Raw genomic sequence first — 15,573 nt, forward strand, 5'->3', positions numbered from 1 at the left:
AATTAGAAGACTGAATCTTTACATTCTTGGCGGTTCAGCCCAATGCAAGGTTTCTGCCTCCCTCGAACTAAGACAGCAGATACATACGTACTACAAGAGGATTAAGATAGTAAGCCCCTCTATATGTCCACATTGGGGGTGGGTGCTCCATTGTTAAAGAGTTAAATTAAGGAAAGGTCCTTTATAACATAATCCATTGTTTTTCCTGACAAGTATCATACTGAGCATCTGGGTGGTTGAAAGCATTTGCTTGTTCTCTTCCGTGCTTGCGTGAGTTTTCGCTGGGTACTTCTTGCCACATTCCCAAACCATGCAAGTTAGATTCATTAAAGACTCTTAACTGTCTATTGTGAGTATAAATTGTTAAATTTATTCACCCAATCAGCTGGGACACGCTAATGAAGATAAGTACTTTATAAAATTGATACTAGATGGATGTACTTGTATTGGCACCAGATACTAGAGATGGCACGATGCAAGGTCAATGACGTTCTAGACTAGCAGCGTTAATCAACTGAGCAAACCATGTAAAACAATTCAGAATATAAATTAAGAAGAGACACCAGATTTAACGTACTGTGTTATAATAAGAACGTAAATGGGTTTGTATTCTAACCCGCAGGAAGGACAAAATAAAAATAATGCAACATATAAAGTAACGTGACAGATGAGATCCAGCCATTCTCCATTATAGATCCATTATAATGTCATAATGTAATCGCTGAGCTGGAGCCTGTCCAAGCTGACTTTATGATTTAATTTTTAATTTATATGTAATATGTTTTGCTTTTATGGCTGTTGACGGAATAAAAAAGGTCAATAATGCAACTATTAAGAGTGGTGCTGCAGGGGATTTAAAGTCACCAAACCACTGTCAAAATGGCAGGGTTTGGTGATACAGTTTATACAAAAGAGAAAGCAATAATCATTTTAACTTTTTTGTTTATGTTTATGTTTATGTTTTGTGATGACCCCACCCCACCACACAGTTTTTTAGTCGGCTGTTTTTCTTCCAGATAATGCAGAAGTAGAAGTGGCCCACAGTTTTTAGGGCCGGACCATGAGAGTCAAGTTACATATTACAACGCCGTCCAGCTCACGTGCGATTCTATACAAATAAAAACTCTGGCAAAACTAGCTGCCAACTTCAAACTCAGGAGACGATCGCTCTCCTAGGCATGCGATACGTAATCTTAGAGAAGTTAATGTTACAAATGTATGAAGTAAGACTGCTTATGTATATCGTGAGGTCCTCTCGTTCGTTTTCGAAAAATAAAAAATCTGATAAACATGAAAGTCTTATTCTGAAAATGATCAAACGGAAGCTGGTTTGTGGCACGCTTCATTGATGACGGAAGAGCACATTTCTAAAGGGATAACCAAGGTTGTTGGTGTGCAGCGAGGGTCTTGCAGGCGGGTGGTACGTATAAATTCATGATCATGAATACACGTTTTGCTTTTGTTAACCTATCAGCATACTTGTCCTTTACTGTACTCGCGCACGAGCGGCTCGTTGCGAAGGTTAACGGGAATGGAGATGCGGGCAATCGTAAAGACCAGCCGGCAAAGTCCACCCAGTAGAACTGGCGATGTCAAGCTAACGCTGCTAACAGTTGCGCGGTTCATTTGAGCAGACGGGACAATTGAAGAATATTTTTACCAGGGCTGCACTCACGTTAACCTTTCACGAAATTAACTTGCGTCTCTTGTGTGAGCCAACCCATGTGGTGCTGGATGTATAGTTAGCCCGGGTCGGCTCCGAGTTGCACTGTAGTAGTGTTCCTGCCCCCCCAACACAAATAAATAAGGACATGCACACTCCGCGATGCTTGTATGCAGGATCTATGCTTCTCCTCTGCAGTGTCATATGTCTCTGACGCTGCATGCTAGTCATCTATGTCACTTTGGAATTGACAATGATATGGAAGAGAAAGCGAGCGTTAGTTCATTTAGGCCCCCAAACCGTAAATAAAGTCAGATGGAGCGCTAGACAGTTTTAATCATGTAAGGGTGTTGATTGGTGCGGTATGTGGGACTATAGAGGAGTTTCCCCTCAAATATATCAGAGACAGGTAGAAGTAATTCCTGAAAACATCAATGAATTTCTTTTCCTACTATCAATGTGTCCTACAATCTCGTGATTTCACTATTATTTTGTAACCAAGTATGTCTGATGTTAAATAATTATCCTTGAGAAGTGTTGCTCAATGTTTACAGAGAGTAATTACTCGGCAAAAGCTGTATTTACAGAAGGGTTTGGAATAACCTGCAAGATTACTACACAAATGAAGTGTCAAAGTACACATACTTAACATCTCCAGCCAACAAACTACAGTTAAAAAAAACTGTAGTTAGGTACTTAAATGTCAGTGAGACATGTCCTTGGAAACAAAGACCCTTTCTCCAAGGGGAAAGTTGGTAAAGGTCATGTAAAACGAGACATCCTGTGTCAGCCTCTGGTGGCTTCACACAAGCACCGTTCATTTGCAGTCTGGAGGAAGAAGGGTGAACATCTCCAGTGCAAGAAGGAGCCGAGGACCGAGTCACTACGTTGACAATATCAATAACTCTTGTTCTTGCCCTCATCATGGGCACGAAAGTTTTAAAATATTTTCACAGACTTGCTAGGTTTCTGTGTAAACATCAGCTTTTGCTGACAATAGTAACAAGGTAGAAAATAAACAGAGATTCTGGTTTGGCCACTTCAAGCTCTGAGACACTGACTGCACACTAGATCGAATGAATATGTGCGATGCTTTGCTCTTTGGCGCACAAGAAGCCAGCCATACCAGTGTTCTTGTATCCCACTGAGGGAGTGTTGATAGCTAATCTGCTTGAAAAGTGTTTTTCTGTGCGAACCCAGGTCACGATTTTATCACGTCCGTGTATGTAGGAAGAAAGCAAATCCGTTTGTTGAACAAGCTTCATGGTATATATATACACACTGACCTGCTCCAACTTTTTCAAAATATGAAACAAAATATACAAGAGCTGCAGCAAATATTTAGATGAAAATGTCTTTTGATTACATTACAATTTTACATGACAAAGTCAAAAGTACGGTAGAGTGCAGTTGTACACCGGTCAATGGTGTAAAAGCATGTTATTGTTTCCTCTATCAGGCTGAAGGCGGGCTTCCTGGAGCAGACGCGTCCTTCTGTCCTTTTGTACCCCCCCTCCCCCTCCCTGTGTGTTCCCCCATGTGTTAGTGACCCCGCAAACCCACCTGACCCCATCTGCTCCCCGTGTCGTGCCACCGCCCCGACTTGTAGCCGCCCTCTCACCACATGCTTGGGACAAAGCCAGCTCACTGCCAGCCCAATGACTGCCTGGATCGTCCTGCCGGTCAGCCTGTCCGCCTTCTCCATCACGGGAATATGGATCGTGTGAGTGGTGCACGTCTGCCTTCAAACCTTATCATGTGTCCTCAACCGTCTCTCAGAAACCTCTTTTATGGACTAAAATGTTCAGGATAGCTAATTTTCTACGTGACCCCATCATTAAGATTGCTTGGTGAACGTGCCTTCTTGTGAGTCTTGTTTTGTTTTACACCGCTGTACAAAGTACAAAGGGACCCCCTTATCATCGATTACCCAAAGAACTAATAGCACATGCTCTGGTGTCAATGGCTCACCCTGGTGTTTGAAAGCAGCACTGCATGTAGTGCACGGGTCACGCGCTCACGGGCCACCAGGTATCCCCCAAGAACCTCATGAGTAGCCCGTGGGTTTGCATGAAAATTGTTTACCTCTAACAAATATTCTAGACACGATTGCTTGAAAAAGATTCATTACCAAAATATTGTCACAAATAATTAACATGATGGGTGTCTTCACGTATTGTTAGCATATAATAAAGAGATATTAAAGGTTATTTGATCAAATGTGTGTTTTCACAAGCGAGAAAGCCCTTCGCATCAACAAGTACGTGGCTCTCAGCTTTGAAAAGGTCAACGACCCGTGATGCACTGTGCGCAAAGAACAACCCGTGAATCACGATATTAATTTGCAGCTGCTGCTCACCAAAAATATACAACACGTTTATTTGAACTGCTGTGAGTAACCTCTTGTCATAATTTTCTTGAAATCGTGTTGTTTACTCCGCAGGTACGCCATGGCTGTAATGAATCACCACGTTTGTCCTGTGGAGAACTGGCAAGTAATCCTTATTTCATTTGAGAAAAGTGCCCACATGCTGTCACATCTCAGATTGTAGAATTATTCACTATGAGCTGTCCCGTGTCATGCCTGCAGGACCTACAATGTAACATGCACAGAGGAGCTGCTCCGACCAGGCTTTCCTAAGACCTGTTGCACTATCCAGGACATCCCCCTCATCAGGTGTCCTCTTCTACCTCATTAACCTTCTTCAACTTCGCCACCATGTGGCCCACAGACCTAGAAAAGCACACAGTGACATCATTGAGTCACTCTTTGCAAAACCTCATGTGTCATCAGAAATGTACGAAAAGTCATCGCAAGGTGCTCAGGGATTTATCCAGGCAATGATCTAAAAAAAAGAAAAAAGTGTTCCAGCTTTTTCCCATGGTGATGTTCAGTGCGAAGGAATCGAGAAGGAAACCTACCACTTCAGAGGTAGTATTAATCGGAGTCAGGATGGAGGCTGTATAGCAGTGCAATATCTAATGAGATCACATCGCTGTGTGAAAAAAGCATGGGCTGACAAATCTATTTTTTGGTTTGCCAATTTGAACCAAACTGCAACTGTGGCCAGAGCCATTATAAGTCAATTAGTGTGACGTGTAATTGATTAATCGATTATTAAACTAATCAATTGTATTTTAGATAATGTTTTAATTGCTAATATATATATTCTTTTGTTATGTTCACATCCTCAAAATCTCTCAACAGTAAATAAAATATCCAATCTCTGTACTCTATAAAAGCGGAATAAGCTTTGTGTTAAATAAAAAAAAAAAAACTTTTCCAACATATGATCAACCAAAGCATTAATCATAATTAGTTTTTTGCACTTTGGTTTTGAAATAATGTCGTATTTTGTAATAAAAGGATGTAAATTAAAACATGTCGAATTTGGTCAGGTTCATCGACGAATCGATAAGAGTCGATGGATTAATTGTTTATTAAAATAATCAATAGTTGCTGCACTGATGTAAAATGTTGTTAACACCCCATTTTGTCTTCATCTTTTGCAGTAAATGTGGTTCTTACCCTCCCGAAAGCTGCCTATTTAGCCTCATTGGCAATGTTGGAGCCTTCATGGGTAAGATCTTCGCTGAAATCAACCAAACACAAAACATGCCAATGCAGGTTGTCCGTATCTTGCTGTGCTTGACAAAACTTGTGTCTTTCAAAAGATGCTCTGTTTCCTCGGGCGGGCCTTTTTTTATTTTTTTTATCACATACATGTGTCATTATTAATGCATTATTGTGTTGGTGCGCTAACATAAAACACTTCTAACCTGAAACAAAGGTTCTAAAAAATACCTAACTTGGCAACACTTGCCCAAAATAACTGCAAAAACAACTTACTGTATATTTTTTTACCTGGTCGATTGTAACGTAATGATGTCACCTTCCACTTGAGTGTAGTCTACATCCAGTAGGGCCATACACCGACCAGCCTCAATGTAATAAATTTCAATACAAGACCTGTAATAAACATTCTTTATTTACAACTGTCGTTCCATCAGTTTTCATTGACATTGGCCAAAAGGTTTTGCTAACAATGTTCATTATTATACCAAAAGCTGTTCTGAAAATATTTGACTCTCAATTGAGGTCACCAAAACATGAGATGATTATGATGCGGTACAGTTCTACACCGCAACAAATTATGAACATTTTATTACGACCTTTCGGACAGCGTCGGTCAAAACCGACGGTGATTTTCTTCAGTGGCAGAATATTTGATAAAGTATCCAGAAAGTATTTATAGCAGTTCGATTTTATCATGTTACAGCGTTCATAAAATGGATTCAATCAACTCCCCCCCAAAATTCTATAAACAACGTACCACAATGAAGTAACAATTCCGCTTCGCATTGTTTGGAGACGAGCGATGCTGTGCCCTTCCGCTTTCGGTTTAAACGCACTTGCTAGTCAAAAGAGGCACAAGATCAAAATCGATCGAGTCAGTGCACTGTCACTACCCTGGGTAAAAAGATCATTTCCTGTGTACACACGCGGATGCTAATCTACTTGTATAGCTGTCGTCCGTGTGCGCGTTTGTACGTAGTGCCCATGTCAGCGTCTTGAGCTGCGGATGGGCTTAAAATAGCCTGAGTACTCTAAATCAATAATGAATACAGTTTCCTTCCCCCGACATCCCTCCGCTGGCCTCTCGCCTTTATGCACCCTCCACGGCCTTCCTCCATTACTTCTCTTGCTCCTGTCATGCCAGATCACCACTGCTTTTAATTCATATTTTAAACATTCAAGTATTTAATGTAGTATAAAAGTAAGCCAGCAAAGACGCATTGCTCGACTGGACCGTATGGCCGTTGTGGTATGAGTAACGCGGTTTTCCCACCTGCTCTCGCACTCGCGTAGACATGGGGTCAAATGTTTCCGGCATGTCGCTAAATAACCGCTTTTGCTGGGAATAAATGGCCACCATTCTCTGCTTGTTTTTGAAATACACATCCAGTATTGAAACCACCGCCAACCTTTCTCAGGTTTGTTTCTCAACGTGCTGTGCATTTTTTCTCCGCAGTGGTGATGGTGTGCCTTCTGCGCTACGCCCAGGTGATCGAGCATAGCCACGGATGTTGGGTCAACACCTGCGCTCTGGTGGCGGGCTGCATCAACGGAGTGGGTCTGGTCATGGTGGGCAACTTTCAGGTAGATTTACCCGCTCCTCACCTTGACCTCCATGTTTCGAACATGATGTTGCATGCCGGCCCGCGTGTGTGATAGGTTGACCACGCCAAGTCTCTTCACTATGTGGGGGCCGGCGTGGCCTTCCCAGCGGGGCTGCTCTTTGTGTGCCTGCAGTGCGTGCTCACCTATCGGGTGGCCGTCACCGCCCTTGACTACTGGATGGCTCACTTCCGCGTGGCTCTGGCACTCGGAGCTATGGTGTCCCTCATACTCAGTATCCTTTTCTTGTCACTCACACGATTTGTCTATTTCCGCTGGCTTTTCTTTTTGAAACGGCCAAGCAGCCCCAGCTACCTTCTCTTGCTTGCTCCTTAAGCTCCCTCTCCCAGGCGGCATCTTCTTTGTGCACGAGAGCTTCACGCTCCAGCACGCCGCAGCTATCTGCGAGTGGGGCTTCACCGTGGACATTCTGGTCTTCTACGGCACCTTCACCTATGAGTTCGGCACGGTCACCGGCGAGACCATGATGACCGGGCTGCAACACTGTCTCCGCCATGGCTCCGGGGTGATCTTGGGCCCCGGGGCCCGGGACTCCACGCTGAGCGGGGGTGCGAAGGGTCTTAAGTCGCCCGGGGGCAGCAGCACGTCCACTCATCTCAACTGTACCCCTGAGAGTATAGCCATGTTGTAGCCCTTGGCGGAGAAGCTCTGTGGATGCCTATCACGTGGATGACGGAGATGACTGAGGTAGCATACCAAGGGAGAGACTAGTTCTGTTTTAGAACAAATTCAATCAACACCCGTAATGCTGTAATAACTCCCCCCTCTCCCTATAATTAAGGTGCCAACCAGATTGATTGGTGAGCAGGTGCAGTCTAAAAAGAATTTGAGGAAGTCATACGAAAAGTGAAGCACCACGACCTTGACCTACAAGTGCCCCAACTTGCAACACCCTGCAAAAAAGTCCTTCCACTCTCAATTCAGTGCATAATTCTTTTGTTTGGCGTCTTATTAAATTCAGCAAAAAAGGCATTTGTTGTGATGCTGTAGGACCATGTCAATGTTCTTTGAGCGCTGAATGTTTCCAAGATGGTTCCAATCATGATGTTTTCACGTTGTTTATATTTGTCTTAGTGATTTTGTTGTTTTAAAATGAAATGCGGGCGTGTCTGTTTGCAGGACGAGGGCAGTTTTTTTTTTCCTTTCAAAGTTGGCGGAAGGTTGAATCTTGGACCGTGAACTCTTTTCGATTTAGAATTGGGCAGCATTCCGTTGGTGTTTGGAAGCTTACCTGAAAAGTGTTGCGATCTGTAGTTGGACAACGAGGTTGCCTTGATGGACGAAATATTTTTTTTTACAAGTTTCATCATTTTATTGGGTGCTGTGGCCTTGCTTTAATGTCAGAATGTTGACAGCAGTTAACGGCCTTGTTTAGCTTTCATTATGGCACGTCGAGTATTAAGTTGGATCATTGTTTCTCTTCCAAATGCTTTGAATTTGAAGCCTTTTTCTAATGTTGACCCTTGATCAGATCAGCTGCCCTTGTGTTTGAGCAGATGGAGCAATGATGGCTCATAAGCTGCATGATTGTTTCATTCTACATTTAGGACATGTTCACACTAGGCCATTTGTATTGCGCTTGAGCCCACTTGACGCCAATAATGTTATTAAAATTGGACCATGAATATAGATAGGCGTGACTGTAAGACAGTGGAGGAGAGAAAGTGAAGGGAAGTCTTGCACCCAAGTCCAGTACCATTCAAATTGCCCATTGTAATTGCACGCTTAGATTATAGACAATACAGCTACTACTAATTTGGGATGCCTAGAAGGGAAATTCAATCTATAGAAGAGAATGACCTCCACCCGTGAAACCAACAGGACTAAACCACTATCAGAAAAAGTCAACACGTTCTACTACTCACTGCATCAGTCATGACATCATCTGATCGATTAGCTACTGCAGAATTTATTCCGTTTGAGTTTTAACGCTTTCACTTTGAGTTTGCCTGGAACTTGTTGAAACTTGTTCCTTTGTACGTAGGAGAGACAAACTCAGTATCCTGCTCAAAGCCATCCAGTTTCTTCTTTATCGAATCATCAAGATAAAAATGTGTGCTCATGTCATGTTCCTAGTACCTCTTTGCCAATTTTAATTGATTTATGTTCCCAAAAAGTGGACACATTTGTGAGTAAATGGATTTAGCCTTATCCCTCATTATGTGCCAGAGGAACATGTTTCCTTTTTTTGGGAGTTTGTGTTGAGCCTTAGCCATGCTCACCATTTTGGTCACATTGTGTGACTTTTACAGGCAGCTGTATGTACGAGTATCATAGTATGAGCCATCACAGCAGGGTTGGATTTATTATTCTCTATGGCATGTACTACCCTGCGATTAGCTGGCGACCGCTCCAGAGTGTACACCGCCACTCGCCCCAAGTCAGCTGGGAAAGGCCCCAACTCATCCGTAACCGTGAATGGCTGGTGTGAACTCTGATCACAGACACGCGATGACTTTGACTTGTGTCAAATAAGATCCCCAATTACACACTTGCTATTGATTTCTTTACATTCTGTAAATATGTATGCTTTGTCTATCAGTTAGGTATTTTAATTTGACAGAGATTTATATTAAAATCTGAAATAAAATCTTAAATTATGACAACCTCTCGGACAGTTATTCAAGTACTTGTTTTTATGGTTACCTTGGAGCAGTGCTTCTCAATTATTTTCTGTTACGCCCCCCCCTAGCAAGAAGAAAACTATTCGCGCCCCCCCCTCCCCACCGTGACTATCCTAACTTGTCTTGTAAGTCGTAAAAGGGGGGCGCGCCCCACTATTTGAGAAGCACTGGCCTAGGTGACTGATTCACAATTTGGGTTTGTCTGATATCAGATATTAAATAAAGAAAGCCAACTGGCTGATTGATTTGTTTTAATTGAGAGGGAAAAAAACAGCAAAAGCATTTCACTAGCTGACCAGGAGATGGCGACAGCGTGGCATCTGAAGACCATGGATTGTTTGTTCTGCTATAGCCTAGGTGACTGATTCACAATTTGGTTTTGTCTGATATCAGATATTAAATAAAGAAAGCCAACTGGCTGATTGATTTGTTTTAATTGAGAGGGAAAAAAAACAGCAAAAGCATTTCACTAGCTGACCAGGAGATGGCGACAGCGTGGCATCTGAAGACCATGGATTGTTTGTTCTGCTATAGCCTAGGTGACTGATTCACAATTTGGTTTTGTCTGATAATAGATATTAAATAAAGAAAACCAACTGGCTAATTGATTTGTTTTAATTGAGAGAAAAAAAACCATCAGCAAAAGCATTTCACTAACTGACCAGGAGATGGCGACAGCGCGGCATCTGAAGACCATGGATCGTTCTGCTATGCCGGTTTAAAAAAAAAAAATGTAATTAGCTAGGGGTCAAAGGTCAAAGTTTACGGTTCAAAGTTCACCCAGGGGTCAAAGGTCGGTTCAAAGTTCACGGGGTCATGTGCACATTTTCGATTTATAACTAGAGTTGAAAGTTCAGGGTTCAAAGGTCACCCAGGGGTCACCACGGGGTCACCACGGGGTCGCCGCGGGGTCACCGCGGGTTCAAAGTTCAGGGTTCACTTTTTTTTTTTTTTTTTAGGTTAACCTTTATTTAACCCAGTGCTTCTCAATTATTTTCTGTTACGCCCCCCCCCTAGCAAGAAGAAAACTATTCGCGCCCCCCCCTCCCCACCGTGACTATCCTAACTTGTCTTGTAAGTCGTAAAATGTTGCACTGTCGCAAACGTGACAGAAGTAACAATGAGAGCGCCACTGCCCCCTGCTGTAGTAAACGCGCAATTACACTTTATTCTAGTACTGCCAAAAAAAAAGCCTGTTCCCCAGGGTCACACGCGCCCCCCCAGGAATAGCACCGCGCCCCCAAGGGGGGCGCGCCCCACTATTTGAGAAGCACTGCCTTGGAGGCATCCTAGCGTGATGTTGAATTATGGGACTGCTGTATCCCTTACACAGGAATCAAGCACTTTATTAAACTGATTTATTAAAAATCTCGGTTAAGAAAAAATAAATCAAAACTTTACTATCAAGTCCTGCTGACCTCTGTTCAAATGTCAAAGATTTAGTTAGGATCAGGAGTCTCAAACTCGTGATGTGCATTCCAGTTCTCTTAAGTGAGCTGTTTCTTTAGAATCAGTTCACTCAAAAGATTCGTTCAAACGAATCATTCAAAAGAACGACTTTTTTCAGTGAACGAATCACTTCCTAAAGTGATTTGTTCTTTTTTCAGTTCATATGACTTCAACCAGTAGGTGTCGGGAATGCGCAATGAAGCTGGTGCCACCTCGCCGTAAATCAAAACGAAGAAGAAAACAAGGTAACTTCCCGTTCACGAACGAGTCGTGAAAGAGACCTAATAGAGTGTCCGAATGACGTCACAGATCAAACAGCCAATCAGAAAGTGGGGGTGAGGGCGGGTGTGGCACTTTTCACTTAAACCAGGGGTGTCGACCTCCAGTCCTTGAGGGGCCGCGTTCCAATATGTTTTCCAAGTTATCCTCGTTAAACGCACCTGCGTGAAAAGTTTTAGCTCCTTTCACAGTCTGTAGGAGCTAAAACTTTTCACGCAGGTGCACTTAACGAGGGAATGTTGGAAAACATGTTGGAATGCGGCCCCGAGGACTAGACTTGACACCTGTGACCTTTGACCATGATATTTCCCTCATAAAGTGACTTATTAGATACACTTGAAAATGGCGGTGTACCTAATTGACTGTCCGTGTGATTCCCTCGTTATACGCACCTGCGTGAACTTAAAACTGGAATGCACATCACTAGTACAAAAGAGTGAATAGAATCCCTGGTCGAAATAGCCGACTGGTTAGTGATATGGTCCAGTAAGAGGGTGGTTCAATCCCAGGTGTGAGAATCTAAATAAACGTGCTTTTATTGTGCAATTAACCCTTAATTTATTTATTATATATATTTTTTTATCTTGTGTAGTGTACCTATTGAAGTGTCCATGAGGTGTACCTACACATATTATCATGTAAAGCAGTTAACCAAATCTTTGATTTTTATGTTTTAATTGGCAAACAAAAAAACAAGGAATAAAACAGGAAAGTCAGGATTCCTTCTCTCACTGATCCGTTTTCACGATGAACTGGAATTGCAATTCACGACTCGTTCGCGGACGGGAAGTTAGTCAGTTTCTTCTTCGTTTTGATTTACGGCGAGATGGCACCAGCTTCAATGCACATTACCGACACCTACTGGTATGAACTGAAAAAAGAACGAATCACTTTAGGAAGTTCACTCTCGTTCACTGGAAAAAAAATCAATTCCCTAGAACGATTCATTCATTCACGAACCAACACCATCTCAAACTCAATTCACGTTGATTGCTGGTGATATATTCTACATGTGTCCAACAAAAAAGGGGTTCAAGTATTCACAAGTACAAGATCGAATCTTCTCAATCTTCATAACAAAAAACACTTCAGAACATCAATTCTTCAGAATGTGAACAAGATAGGTGGCACGGTTCTCTCTCACCCTGGTACTTTGCTTACTCAGCACATGATTTCTTAAGCTCTGTGCATTCAAGACATGTCAGGGTGACCCTGTGCTCAACAACAACAATCAACATTTGTCTGCTTTTCTTTAAATCGGCTATTCTCGTTGCCAACCTTCCTTTTTGAGGGAGGTTTTAATAAAGATTGCGACTGGGGGGGGGGGGGGGGGTTAGACTCACGTCAACAATGGGGCAAAAAGGAGGGTGCCCACCAACATTAAACTTAGATGTCACGAAAAAGGCTGCAAAATGTCAGCCTGCAGCCTACAAATGTTCCGTGGGCTGTAAGTTTGAGACCCCTGATATAGACGGTATAGTACAGCAGGCCCACAGTAGACCATTATGCGGTTTTAAAAATAGTTATACAACCAGACAAAACACACCATGAGGCCCATTCAGAAGTGGTGGGGGGGGAATACAACCCATGTAAAGATAGGTTGGGTTGCAGAGATGGATAATCTATAATTTATACAATACAGTACTAGTGCACAGTAAATGATTGTGGTTGACATTTTCAAATAACATGTATGGAATGAAACTAGGACAACTGATAAAAACAAAAGTCACATCATTATATAATAAATTATATACTTTAGAGGAAATTGTATAAACAATACTGAGTCAATGCTGCATATTGAAGGCTAGAATGTGTGTACTTTGACTCTGATGCTTAAAAACGTCCTGAATATCAAGTAATGTTGATAGGTCACTGTCATGTGTACATTGCTCCATGGAGGTCCACCAGTCTGTGCTCCCTCTGTTTTCTTCTCTCCTACAGGACACACACACACACTTAGAAAACACTTACATGTGAATGTACAGGCGTTCATGCATACACACACTCACCTTGTCTTTCTTAAACTCCTCGTAGTCTGCATTATCGGTTGGTAGTTCAAGTCGACACAGCGGGCAGGAGTTTGTCTGGAGTTTGAAAGAGTAAAAAACAAAACAAAAATACAATAATATTGCAACAGGAGACAAGATGCTGCCTTGCAAGTGACTGAACCAAAAAATATCTGAGCTCTTAATACCTTGCCCAGCCAGGGCAGTATACATCCAGAGTGGAAAAGATGTTTGCAAGGCATTTCTCGAACCGTCTCCTCCTCTTCAAACTCCAGTAAACAAACAGGACACTTCAGGCCTTTGTCTGCAATAGCAAAGACAAGTTAACATTCGAGAGCAGCTGGGTCGGCACCTGTCATATACACCGATCGTGTTTGCATGATGTCCAGTCGCTCACTTGTATGAGATGAGGTTGCCGTCACAAATGGGCTGATTTTAGTAAGACAAGAAACAGTGTGTAACGTATCAGAGAATTCTTGATTTGTTGGGTATTTTATTGAAAATATGTCACAGATCCCTGGAAACTACTTTCCTCTTTTTATAGTCCCCCTTTATCAACATACCAACAGGTACAAATACATTGTTGTTATTGAATATGTCAGCGGAATAAAAACTATTCGTGTTAAATTCATAGAGATGTCACCTGCTTGTTCAGGGGAAATAACCACCACATTGAGCGTCTGCACAGCTACTTTTGCAGCAGGAGGAGGTAGACGCTGGTTCCAGTCTGATGAGTCCCCCGAGTCCATCAAGTCCAAACCCTGCATGAGAGACCTTCACAGGCAAACACAAGCCAGTATAAAAGGTCAAATGGCATCATGAAATCATGACTGCTAAAGTAAGCTGGGTCATGACTAATGAAAACCGTCTGAGCAGTTCTTGGATAACCTTGATTATCCAGCTCAAGGTCGATGTTTTTGTACAGCCAGACAATGACGATGCTTGTGAGGCAAAACTGCCATAGATTAGAGTGTGAAACCACTAGTGGTATGTAGGCTCCCTCTAGTGGTGCCTAAAAGAATCACAGCTTAGAGCTAGTCCAATTCAGTTGTATGTAACTTTTTAGCACATTAGATTTGCATATTTTAAAAAGCAGTTTGTTTTTATAAAGTTTTAAAAGTATAAATGTAATACAATAAATTTCAAATGAATCAGTTTGATACAAAGTGTTAATGATCAAACTGTGCATCTTACAGTTGCATGTTGCAATAATATTCAATTAAAAAAAATACTACTAGTTAACATATAGTGCTTCATTAGTATTACACGTAGCGCGCAACTTAGGTTTACAAACTCGCATGCTAGTACATGAACTTGTACATGAACCTTAGCTGGACTTCAAGGATATGGAATGAAATTTGTAGATTGTCACCTTGCCAGCTCAAGTAGAGCGTTCTGGCGGTACTGTTCTTCAGGGTTGGTGGGCTCACAATCGTGCTCCTCGAAGTAGGATGCCATGATGCTATTTGGTTAAAACACAGGAAAACCAACAACAGGCGCTAAAAGGTGAAGTGAACCCAGTGATTAAAACGCGCAGAACGAAAGCACTAAAGTTCCTGTAAGAGAATTCGAATTGAATCCCCGGTCAACATGTTGAACAGATAAACAAAACTGTAGCATCTAAAATGTTCTGTTTCGTTAGATTTATTTCCGTCTTGAGTTCGTCGAAATCAAAAAGTATTAAACTTTAATTAATAATCTTTCTAGAAGACCCATTTCACTCATACGTACCTTGAAATGGCTTGTAACAAGAAACATTTGTCATTCTTCCGGGTACAACAGACTCAATCACGTGGTAATGGTTTTCTCCAATCAGCGCAATCGAGTGAAAGGTGGTACTATTCCTGTCACGTGGTATTTCTTTTCACCATTCACGATGCACCAGTTAATTTTTTCGTTGTATTATTAAAAACAAAATGAGTAAACTACATTACAAAAGTCATCGTTAAAATGTATACAATTTGAAAGGAAACGGAAAAAATGTCAAATTTGAAAATCTAAACACTAGTGGAGATTCATAGAGAGAAAGTGTTGCATATTGATATTTTTCTCTGTGAGAAATCATTGTGGCATTATCAGCGGCTTCATATAAATGAATATTAAACATGGGCTGCAATAATATTAATAAAGGTATTTTGTTATTTCAGATGTTGTATCAAACTGGTAGCCCTTTGCATTAATCAGTTCCTAAGAAGTACATAGTAGCTTTCACTCTCACACAAAAAGGTTGGTAACTACCTGCAGTAGATGCAGCTCACAGGACTAGTCTTACTTTTCCCCGTTTGCTTTCAATAAAATGCCACAAGGTGTCAAAGCCAACACTCTTAATACAATTACTCATATTGGACAAAA

At 41.9% G+C, this 15,573-nt stretch overlaps 2 protein-coding genes and 1 long non-coding RNA gene across 5 annotated transcripts; 1 reads left to right on the top strand and 2 right to left on the bottom strand.

Moving 5' to 3' along the window:
• The first annotated feature begins 1,309 nt into the window (after positions 1-1,309).
• LOC133153748 (transmembrane protein 150A-like) lies at positions 1,310-9,469 on the top strand. 2 transcript variants are annotated; one of them, XR_009714378.1, is made up of 9 exons: positions 1,310-1,420; positions 3,123-3,386; positions 4,107-4,154; positions 4,254-4,340; positions 5,177-5,244; positions 6,697-6,824; positions 6,900-7,077; positions 7,193-7,550; positions 7,645-9,469. XR_009714378.1 is itself a non-coding variant. In XM_061277828.1 (8 exons), the coding sequence occupies exons 2-8, from the start codon at positions 3,322-3,324 to the stop codon at positions 7,492-7,494; spliced, it is 876 nt and encodes a 291-aa protein (XP_061133812.1). In that variant the 5' UTR covers positions 1,310-1,420; positions 3,123-3,321; the 3' UTR covers positions 7,495-9,469. The 2 variants fall into 2 exon arrangements, 1 of the variants encoding a protein (XP_061133812.1); XM_061277828.1 differs by having other exon boundaries at positions 7,193-9,469.
• LOC133153752 (uncharacterized) lies at positions 4,001-6,238 on the bottom strand. The gene is made up of 3 exons (XR_009714379.1): positions 5,998-6,238; positions 5,529-5,633; positions 4,001-4,397 (listed from the first exon to the last, which is right to left on the bottom strand). It is a non-coding gene; the product is annotated as an uncharacterized LOC133153752 (long non-coding RNA).
• A 2,404-nt stretch (positions 9,470-11,873) lies between the features above and the next one.
• Positions 11,874-15,021, bottom strand: rnf181 (ring finger protein 181). Of its 2 annotated transcripts, XM_061277831.1 has the most exons (6): positions 14,953-15,021; positions 14,594-14,683; positions 13,865-13,995; positions 13,410-13,525; positions 13,225-13,299; positions 11,874-13,150 (listed from the first exon to the last, which is right to left on the bottom strand). In XM_061277831.1, exons 2-6 carry the CDS (start codon positions 14,677-14,679, stop codon positions 13,091-13,093), a joined length of 468 nt encoding a protein of 155 aa, XP_061133815.1. In that variant the 5' UTR covers positions 14,680-14,683; positions 14,953-15,021; the 3' UTR covers positions 11,874-13,090. The 2 variants fall into 2 exon arrangements, with proteins under 2 accessions (XP_061133815.1, XP_061133816.1); XM_061277832.1 differs by lacking the exon at positions 14,953-15,021 and having other exon boundaries at positions 14,594-14,946.
• Positions 15,022-15,573: the final 552 nt, after the last annotated feature.

The sequence above is a fragment of the Syngnathus typhle genome, linkage group LG5 (assembly GCF_033458585.1).
Source record: "Syngnathus typhle isolate RoL2023-S1 ecotype Sweden linkage group LG5, RoL_Styp_1.0, whole genome shotgun sequence".
Classification (NCBI taxonomy): domain Eukaryota; kingdom Metazoa; phylum Chordata; class Actinopteri; order Syngnathiformes; family Syngnathidae; genus Syngnathus; species Syngnathus typhle.